Here is a 10,790-nt window from a genome sequence, read left to right on the forward strand (position 1 = left end):
ATTTGGGCAAGCGAGGTTGAAAGATCGAAAATAAATTTGTATGTTTCCATTTATGTAAATATACTTGGCATAGGGTAGCCTTTATGCAACTGTCATGTGCAATTCATACGGAATGATCGATTCGTCCGTCCGCATATTTTCTATCTCGATATATAAATAGGTATGCAGGTACGTTGTGACAGTTGAAGCCTCGTCGATATCCGTTACGTGTACGTGCGAGTATTTTAATCTGGATCCGACGTTTTTCCGCTCTTCTCTCTCTCTCTCTCTCTCTCTCTCTCTCTCTCTCTCTTCCTCTTTCTTCCTGAGAAAAAAGCGAATTTGTCAATTTTTCAACCGGCGGACACGCCCGAAGCTTTAGCTCGCATCGACTTTCACGAGTTCGTTCGCACTGTATTTTTTGTTCGTACAAAAAGAGAAAGAGAGAGAAAGAGAAAGAGAAAGAGAGAGAGAAAGAGAGAAAGAGAAAGAGAGAGAAAAAAACAAGAAGGAAAGGAGAAAAAATTGTGAATGAGAGTAACAGAGAGAAAGAGAGAGAGAGAGAGAGAGAGAGAGAGAGACAGAAAGAGAGAGGCACGTCGAGCCACAGTGATCCTGATCAGCGTTTAAAAGCTGAAGGCAGAAAGATTCGTTGGACGAGGATCGCGTTTTATCGTCGGTTCGCGTTAACCAAAAAAAGTGGAGAATTCCGGTTGCGCTTCGAAAGCGCAATAACGCGACTTTCGTTTGACGCGAGAGCCACCCATCCTAGTAGCACCCATTCCGTCCCTCCCTCTCACCCTTTCCAACCCTATCTCTCTACCTACTTCCCTCTCTCTCTCTCTCTCTCTCTCTCCCTTCTTCCAACCTCCCTTGTATCCTTGTTCTCTCGTGCACACGAGTATTTTAAATGATTCGAGTACGCTGGATAGCGTAAGCTCAAATTACTCGTAGGGAAACGCGATATCGTCGAGTATATATACGCCCGCGGCACTAGTGCAAAGAGAGGGGTTGAGAGAGGAGCCTTTTGGATGACAGTTAACGAAGAGCTCGATGCGAGAAATGGATACCTAACGAGAGAAAAAGATAGAAAAAGTAAGAGAGAGAGAGAGAGAGAGAGAGAGAGAGAGAGAGAGAAAACTCGATATATCGATGTCGTAGAATCATCCTGGAAAAGAAAGATGAGCAAAAGTAGAAGCAGCAGTTGTATCGTCTAAGAATTACTTCTTCGAGCTTTGTATCTCTTTCGCTTCTTTCCTTTTTTCTTTCTTTTTTTTTTTTTATTTTCTTTAACATTTCTTAACCCCTTTTCTAATATTTCACCATTCTCTTCGACACGAACGACGAGCCACTTCGCCACGATCTTAAGAATTATTTCGAGAGAAGAGAACTTACGGGATAGGTAACCAAGACGCGACAACGGTTGAACGTCCCTAAGAGTGCATCGTATAAGACTGTCTTTCGGTCTAACGACCGGATGTGCATTAGAAGCCGACTCATACGACGACTTTTTCTTTTTCTTCTTTTTCTTCTTTTTCTTCTTCTTTTTTTATTTCTTTGTTTTTATTTCTTTTTCTACTACTACTACTTCTTCTTCTTCTTCTTCTTCTTCTTCTTCTTCTTCCTCTTTTTTTTATCCTCCTACTTCTCCTCCTTCTTCTTCTTTTTCTCGGCTCGTAAAAATCTAGACGAAGTCGCAAGAAGCATCGTTTTGCTGCGAACGCGTCCAACCACGCTAAGACTTTTACTACTTCGACTTCGAATCTTTTTACGGATAAAATCGAATCTAATGTTAAGAGAATTCTCTTGTTTTCTACTTTCTTTTTCTTCCTTCCTTCCTTTCTTTCATCCTTCCTTCCATTCTTTCTTTCTCCCTTTCTTTCTTCTTTGCGTTTGCTTCTTTTTTTCCAATCCCCGAAAGAAAATCTCGCGATTAATGAGAAACAGGCAGGTGTATCAGAAAGAACAGAGAAGAAGAAAAAGCGAGAAGGGAAGAAAAAGTAAGGAGGGCAAGGAGAGAATGGAGTTTGGAGAGGTGGAGGGGCTAGAGTAGAGGGGTAGGAAATAGAGGGGTTGAGTTGAAAGGTGAAAAAAAAAAAAAAACCAAGAGGAGATGGAAGGTGGAGAAACAACGATGCGGAGGTGAGGGAAGAAGTTCCAGCTGTGTCCGATTGCATCGGACTCGAGGAGAATTATGCGATGCGGAAAGACGCGGATGAGGTCGAGCGAGTGTGCCGAACGAGTCGTGCTCATACCCGTAAGAAACCGCTATTGCTCCCTCGGGATATCGCTGCTATCGCCTGAGCTACTCCTAAATGCACTCAGGAAACCGGATGTAAATTGCTGTTGTGCAATTTAATTAATTAAACCATCGTCTCGCGTATCATGATTGCCACTCGTCCGTTCCTTCTTTTCTTTCTTTTTTTCTTCTTCTTTTCCTTTTTTTTTTTTTTCTTTTTCTTTTTCTTTTTTTTTTTTTCCACCACATCCCCCTTCTTTTTTTACATTGGTATTTGCTCGTACGTACAATATATCTATTTCTCTGCTTCATCAAATCGAGAAACGTGTTTACGCGCTGATCGTTCAATGAAATTCTTGAAATGTTTTCATCTTTTATCGTGTATATGTATATATATATATATATATATATATATATATATATATATATATTTGTATAAATATATACGTACGTTTACGTTTGAATAAATCGAATGATTTAAATTTAAGTCGCCGAGTTTTGTTAAAAATCTCGTGAAATTATTTACGGTGAAGTTATTTTTATCGAAAGGAAAATCATATTGTCTGAAAAGTAGTGAAATTTTTGAGTAAAAAGCGAAATATGTCGTTAACTGTTAGATTTAACAATGTTAATAAAGTTACCAAAGAAAACGATTGACGGGCAATATAATTTCCGTTTGATCTTATTTTTCTTTTTTTCTATTTCGTTCATACAAGAATTTTTCATGAAACGGATCATTCGAAAGTTATGCCAAAAGCAGGAATGATATATTCGTTTATTCGTAGGAATTTATTTTAATTAATGAAATATTTTATTTCAATAACTTTAACTTATACGTGTCTTTTCCGTATCATAAAATAAATAATACCAGCATATGTACGTGCATAGATCATTTTGGAAATGCAGCTTCAACAAATATTAGTATTGGCATCTATTGAAAAACGCTCGACGAATTTTCCAAACAACAAAAAATAAAAAAAGGAAAAAAGAAAAAAGAAAAAAAAAAAAAAGAAAGAAGAAAAAAAGCGATAAACATTGTATGTACACAAAATCTATGTACATTGTACGTACATGTATACATAGATACGTATATAACTTTAAAATGTTTTGCGAGATTCGTTAAACGTGCAAATACGAAACATATCCCATAGACACACACACACACACACACACATATTTGTATATATGCGCATGTATATCGTAATATTAGCGTGATGTTTTCGCATCGTTCCCTATAACTATTCTACGTTAAATCGTTCATTATACGTTTTAATATCGTTTGACATTTTACCATTTTGATAACGTCAATAATAAAATAGAGAAGCGAACATACAAACGATAGGTACTTTAATTGGATGAAAGCCGATTGTTTCGATATATTATTAAAAAATTTTCGATAGGATAATTAGTAAAAAGCATTCGTTCGTTTAATTTTAAATCTTGTTGTTCTTTCGTTCCTATCTACTTTGTGCTCTTTTCTTTCTCTCTCTCTTTTTTTCATTTTCTTTTTTTTTTTTTTGATGAAACCTTACGATCTTTATAACGACGTTAAAGATAGCGCAAAAGCTCGTGTCGTCGAGATTTATATGGTCCCACGGACTTTTATATGCATAAGCGTAGATCCGATCCCTCGGGGTCGTGCTAACAATTTTTTATCAACTTTTTATCCTGACTAATTCAGTCTCGACGAGTATAAAAGAAATACATTATAAAATCAGTCTTAAAAATCATCCTTATTATTATTATTATTATTATTATTATTACTGTTGTTATTATTATTATTATTATTATTATTATTATTATTATTATTATTATTATTATTATTATTATTATTATCATCTTTTCCTTTATCGTACGATAATAAAAGCTTCCTGTAATATTTACGGATCGATACGGTCATTTTCATATTTCTGAAAGTAAGAGGAGCAAGTTTTCTGTATATCACGTATGTGATACGATTGTACGTTTTCCAGCGATTCCCTCATTCGTTGCATATTCATGCATGGCTTTTCATTAATCGACTCGTATCGTTTTTCATAATCACATTTGAATAATAAAGAAGAGAGATACGGGTGGAAAGAGAGAAAGAGAGAGAGAGAAAGAAAGAGAGAGAGAGAGGGAAAGATCGATCATCATCAAACAAGGTTTTTCATCGTAGAATTGATGTCAACGTGACGTCATTTTTCCGATTTTAATCGATTATCAGAATAGACAGCTTCGTATATTCAGTATTTTTTCGGGATACCTGATAAAATTTCGCAAAAAAAGAAAAAAAGAGAGAGAGAGAGAGAGAGAAGAGAGAAAAAGAAAGAGGAAAAAAAAAAATTCTGCATTCGCGTGTCACGTTTGTTCGTTTTCCTCGGTACGCATCAACGATGATAATTATTAAATCCTACTTAATAAATCATACTAATTTACTAATTGTATTTCGTGTCATTAAAGTGCGCCGAGGCGGACAAATAATTCACGATTATTAAATATCGAGTGACTCTAATTTAATGGAGAATATCGCTCGATAAAATATGTAACGAAGCGTGCTTTGTTTGTGCCGTAACGAGCATAATGATTCGTGCGCATCGTTCGATGGGGATAATTGAAAATACGAGAGAATTTCTTACGGTTCGATAAAACGCAAGCGTTAATTAATAAATAGCCAAACGAGAGAAAAGGAATTTGTTTGTGGTTCGTGGATGCAAAAAATCAACTAGGTAACTAAATAATCAAGCTTCGTTCGGAAATTTTCGAAAGGTCTTTATTATATATGCTTCTGGTAATGTGTGTTTACTTTGGCTACCACCATCTACCACCTACGATCGTCCATTTTCGAACTCACGTTATATCTTTATCTTTACATGCCATATCTAGCATCGTATCGCTTAAACTCACGTACATGAAAGTCCTATATTCCAATACATTGCCATTAATATTACGAACTTTTTTCTTTTTTTTTTTTTTTTTTTTTATCTCTTCCGTATCGTTTCGTCCGTTCGAATCGACCGTATCGACTATCGTTACGATCTCATTTCGAAAGTATACCACGTAATATTATATCCCAAGGATTTGCGCAACAACCCTGACATCGATCAATCAATCATCGCCAACGCGTGTCGTGTACGTCCTTATCGCTTTTAATTATATAATGTAATAGTTTTGAGCGCAGCGCTATGTACCTCAGCTTTTGTTTCTTTTTTCTTTTTTTTCTTTTTTATCTTGTATCTTTTTTTTTTTTTTATTTATTTGTTTCTTTTAATTGGAAATAAAGAAAAATTCGTATTCCGAAAGGAAAGACGTTAATTTCTAACACGATTAAAGTATCGTGCGTTATCGATCCTATGTACACGATAAACTATGTCCAATAGTGGAGAAACAAAAAGGAGCGTAATCGAGACGAAGGTGCTCGTAAAATTTAGCAACGAATGAACGCGAACAGGAACGAACGAGCGTCGAAACGAGAGAAACGAGCTCTCTATCGTGAAAAGCACCTACTGTGTGTGTGTGTGTATATATATATATGTACATATACAAAATGTATCTATATCGAAATATATTTTTACTCGTTCTACCTTCAACGTACGAACGCTAAACGATTCGCGTTTCACGGGACTGGATAGTGGATGGATAGTGGTTAACAGGGGAAGTAAATTATAACAAACCGCGTATATCCGAGTGGTCTTCCTTTTTACAATGCTCGCTCGTTTCATTTTATTTCTTTTCGTTTTATCCTCGAGGAGATCCACTATGGGAAAAAGAGAGAGAGAAAGAAAGAAAGAAAGAGACCAACTTTTGTAAGTACTTTTGTAGAAAGTACCGAGTTTCTCTCTCTCTCTCTCTTTCACTTGGTGATTTTTCGACTTTTGTTTACATTCAAATCGACTGGCCGTAAATTCGAAGAGATTCATCGACGTCCAAAAGTAGAAACTCCCAAAGTCGTTTATGTATAAAAGCAATCCTTCTTCTCTCTCTCTCTCTCTCTCTCTCTCTCTCTCTCTCTCTCTCTCTCTCTACTTTGATTCATTTCTTTTTTTTTCTTTTTTCTTCTTGCTTTTTTTTTTACGTAAAAAACCATACTACGAAAGGAATAATAATGATGTCATCCCGTTGGTACAGTCAACGGAAAGTAATACAAATTTTATATCCCTTTTTCATAGGTCGAACAACTCGTAAGACAAATATACGTACTTATCGTTCCTTCCGCCTCGTGAAACGACTTACGACCTACGAAATTTCCCATGGCTACAATGTAAACTCAGCCGTTCCTTTTTATCGGTGCAACACATATGTATAAGTACCGTCCTACGTCTATCATACACCACACCCTTATAACATTACTATTTAGATTCTCTCATTCGCGCGAACGCGAGCGAACGCTCGTTCTCGTTCTCGTTCTCGTTCTCGCTCTCGCTCTCGCTCTTCTCGCGTGATGATATACCGTCGATTCTACTCGAGATTTCAGATTCGTCGTAAAGAAGACGACTCGTAAAAGAATTGCGTTAAAGTTAACGTTCGGCCGTTAAGAAACGTCCCGATAAAATAAAATCTTAATCCTTTCCAACCTTCGCTACGAGAGATTTAAGATCCTCGTACTTCGTGTTTTTTGTTTTCTTTTTCTTCCTTTTTTTTTGCTCCTTTTTCTGTCTCGTTTTCCTTCCCTCTCTCTCTCTCTCTCTCTTTCTCTCGTTTTTCTTTCTCTCGTTTTTCTTTCTTTTATTTTTCGCACTTTCGAGAAGAAAGAAAGCTTACCACCAATCCTATCGTTTTTTTTCGTTTCCTTTCTTTTTTATCTTTTTTTCGAATCATCCTTGTAATGGCTCACGTAGTCGATTATTCTGCTTATCTCGTGAAACATTAGATATTTATCTCTCTCTTTCTCTCTCTCTTTCTCTCATTCTCTTTTCGTTGTATGGTTGGTTATCTATATACAAACAGATGAATGTTAATAAAAAATTCAAGTAATCTAACTAATAATATTTTAATACTCGCAAGCGCGAATAGAAGTATTTTAAATAGAATTTCAAAATTATTTAACAAGATCGTTTAAAAGTTTCTCGGCTATTGGCGAAGTCGTCGTCGTCGTCGTCGTCGTCGTCGTCGTCGTCGTTGGTATACGACGACGAGTGGCATCACGACGAGAGTTTATACGAAAGAAGAGGAGAAGAATTTTAAACGAAACGAAATCTTTAATTCCCTTCTAGCCCGGAGGAGAAGCGGAGATTTAACATCCTTCCGCCCTTCCAACCCAAAGGCCATACCCTTCCGGTTTAATTCCTTTCCATCTTTGCCCCACTCTTTCTCTCTCTTTCTATCATTTTTTCTTTTTTCTTTTTCTTCATCTCTCTCTCTCTCTCTCTCTCTCTTTCTCTCTATCCTTCTCCCTTTCTCTTCTTCTTCTTCTTCTTCTTCTTCGTTTCTTCTCCTCTTCTCCTCTTCTCTTTCTTTTCTCCTCTGTTTTATCTTTTAAATTAAATGTAACTGTTCGAAGATAGATCGTTCGAGATTATTCCTACAGAATATCGTCAAAATAGAAAAGCAAATTCAATGAACGAAAGTCGGTTTTTATAACGTTCGCCTATTTTCGTTTATGTTTCAGCAAAAATGGTTACGTTTGCATCATGTTTCATAAAAGGGACGAACACGTGATAGAGATGCAACTATCAAAATGGAGCCAGCAGCCGGACGACGTATGCAACTCGAGTACATTCAACTCTCATTCGACACCGTTCACGACGTTCATTAGTAAGTCAGCAAGGATCCTTCTGAAAATAAATTTTCTCTTGTATTATTATTATTCTAGTACGTGGAGTTGAATAAGAGAAACGACCACCAGAGTTGATTATTCTAAACGAATTCGTGATAAAAAGAAAGAGAGAGAGAGAGAGAGAGAGAGAGAGACGGAGAGAAACTCTATTCTTTATTATCATTCATTCGACGTCCTACATACATATGTTATCTCAAATCATCGATCTTTCAAACTGTCCTGGCAAAGCTAAAATCGAATTCGAAGTGACTGCTTCGAAGCAGCTGCTTACGGAGCTGTAAATTGAATGCTTCGTCCGAAAGAAAGAGAGAGAGAGAGAGAAAGAGAAAGAGAAAGAGAAAGAGAAAGAGAAAGTTGCCGAGCGTTCTTCTCACTTCGAGTTTGACTTCGTAGCTTTCTCGATTTCCGTTATTATCCGTTATCGAGCAAGCGTGTTTCTCGCTCGACTGATCACTCCCCCCGACTTCGAGTAATCTCGAACTTGTGAAAGTCTTTGCTGAAAGATAAAAAGAAAAAAAAATCGACTTCTCCTTCTTTTTCTTTCTCTCTCTCTCTCTCTCTCTCTCTCTTTCTCTCTTTTTTATTCCTTTCTTCTAAGTTCGTTGTCGACCGAAAAAAAAAGGACAAAGAGCGATAAGGATAGACATAGAGAAGAAACAAGAAGGTATAATCTCTTTGAGGATACGTACGGAGGGAAGAAGAGGGTAAAGAGGACCGTCAGAGGGATGCGCTTAATCCAAGGGAAAACTCGAACTGGGACGTGCTCGCAAACTATACACCTTGTCCGAACTTATTTGGGCGTACATACATGGGGTATCGATCGGTCGACGATGCCAAGACGTCTACAAGATAAAAAGAGAGAGGGAAAGGGATAAAGATAATTCGTTATCTACATAGTCCGTCGGTATCATCGAATTTAACGAAAGTAACAAAGTACATACCGATCGTATAATTTACGAGGGATACCGTTTATACGACTCTGTAAACAATACGGTCATGGTTTTACATTCGAACTTATTTCAACGTAGCTAGTAACATATGTACAATACGTACGTGGTAGAAAGTTACAAACTAGTACGAAAATTTAACAATCAATTCGCACAGTAGGTACACGTCTTTACGAGCACACGTAACATCTTTCTCTCTTTCACGAATCTCAAATCGTTATAGCCATTATTCGATTCTATAAGCGTGACGAAGACTCTGGTCGTTTCGAATTTATCGCGGTTTTACTCATGATTCTCTCTCTCTCTCTCTCTCTTTCTCTCTCTCTCTTTCTCTCTATACTATTCTAACTTTCGACGTACAAATACGCGCGAGATAGCATGCCCAAACGAATAAATTCCATTCTATGTAGTTCGGTTAAAAGTGGAAATGCACGAAGGAAATATAGTCGGGAGCTTTGGAGCCGTTACTTTTCGTTGGTGAAATTTGAACCTCGAACGAAATATCAAAAACGAAAAAACTCTTTTCGTTCCTATTTTATTTTTCTTTTTTTTTTTTTTTTTCCAATCGATACAAGATCGTCTTTACATATAAAACCTCTCTCACTCTCTTCATTCTTTTTCTAAATTAAATTCTTGATATATTTCCGAATAGAAGAAGAAGAAAAAAAGGTTCGAACGATGAAATATCCATCATTCCGTGTCATTAGTTTTTCCTTTTTGTCTTGTTTTTTTTCATGAACTTATCAGCATCGGATCCAATGACAAGACAATGTCCGTATCTTGGTCGTTACGAAATCGTTTCCGTGATGCACTGGCACAGCGCCGACAACGTCGAGGATACTCTAGGAGTGGACGGTGAACTAAGCATAGCTAACGTCGTCGAAGTACAGGACGTTAGAGTGACGTCGACACCGTTCCCAAGGCGATGCCATCACGAGAGAGTTCGTTGGTTGGACATAGGATGCAGGACGCCCGATCGAATGGAGTTTGCGACCTCCTGCAGCGACGAAGCTCTATCCGGTAAGATCCTTTACTATTCTCTATCCTTCGCATTAATCTTCGTTAGCACGGTTTACACGAGCAATTAACTCTAAGATATTTTCTTAATTAAATATATCGTCGAGTGGAACAAACCATCAACAATCTCTTGTCCCCCTCCCTCCCCCCATCTCTCTCTCTCTCTCTATTCTTCTTGATCATCATTTACAAGGAATTCTCGAACGTTTATACAAAAGGTTCTCTTACGTGACTCCTCGGTCGTAAAATACTAATCAAAGAGAGATAAGAATATGAAAATCCTAGACATAAGACAAAGGAGATACAAGTTAAAACCGATTTGTTTCTATCCGACTAATACATCTCGTCGGTTAACGTAAAACAAAGGTAAATACCTTTATAGATACTTGCCGAAGGTCGAAGTAGGTTTGAAGGTTTGTCTGAGAGCGTCGTAAACGTTAACAAGCCGAGTATTGAAAGGGGTATCAGAGAAAGAGGATAAGGGAGAGAGAGAGAGGAGGAAGAGGAAGAAGGGTGATATTACGACGCAGGACGTATGACGTTGAGAGTCGGTAGAATCGATGGAGAAAGCTCCCTTTCCATCTACCTCCCTTCCTCGAATCTCTTTTCTCTTTCTCCTTTTTCTTTGTACACTTTTGCTCGTACTTACTTCGACGTTGGTTGGATAGATCAGACACCACAGAAGCTCGAGTGAGAAGGAAGAGTTCGACTATGACTGTGGAACACGTCCGCCAGGAACATCTTATCGGATTACTCGCTCCAGCTCACACCCCTTGTCCCGACCCGTTTCACCCTCAAGCATAACCACCCTCTTTCTCTATCTATCTATCTATCTATCTATCTATCTATCTAT

General features: G+C 37.5%; 1 protein-coding gene across 4 annotated transcripts in view; it reads left to right on the forward strand.

The window, feature by feature from the left end:
* LOC122630746 overlaps positions 1–10,790 on the forward strand; it is a 252,288-nt gene that overhangs the window by 236,781 nt on the left and 4,717 nt on the right. For all 4 annotated transcript variants that reach the window (XM_043815592.1, XM_043815591.1, XM_043815594.1 and 1 more), the window contains 2 exons: positions 7,806–7,951; positions 9,668–9,940. In XM_043815592.1, coding sequence (XP_043671527.1) covers positions 7,806–7,951; positions 9,668–9,940 — 419 coding nt within the window. The remainder of the gene's footprint in view (positions 1–7,805; positions 7,952–9,667; positions 9,941–10,790) is intronic.

This window comes from Vespula pensylvanica, chromosome 7, assembly GCF_014466175.1.
Source record: "Vespula pensylvanica isolate Volc-1 chromosome 7, ASM1446617v1, whole genome shotgun sequence".
In the NCBI taxonomy this organism is placed as follows: Eukaryota; Metazoa; Arthropoda; class Insecta; order Hymenoptera; family Vespidae; genus Vespula; species Vespula pensylvanica.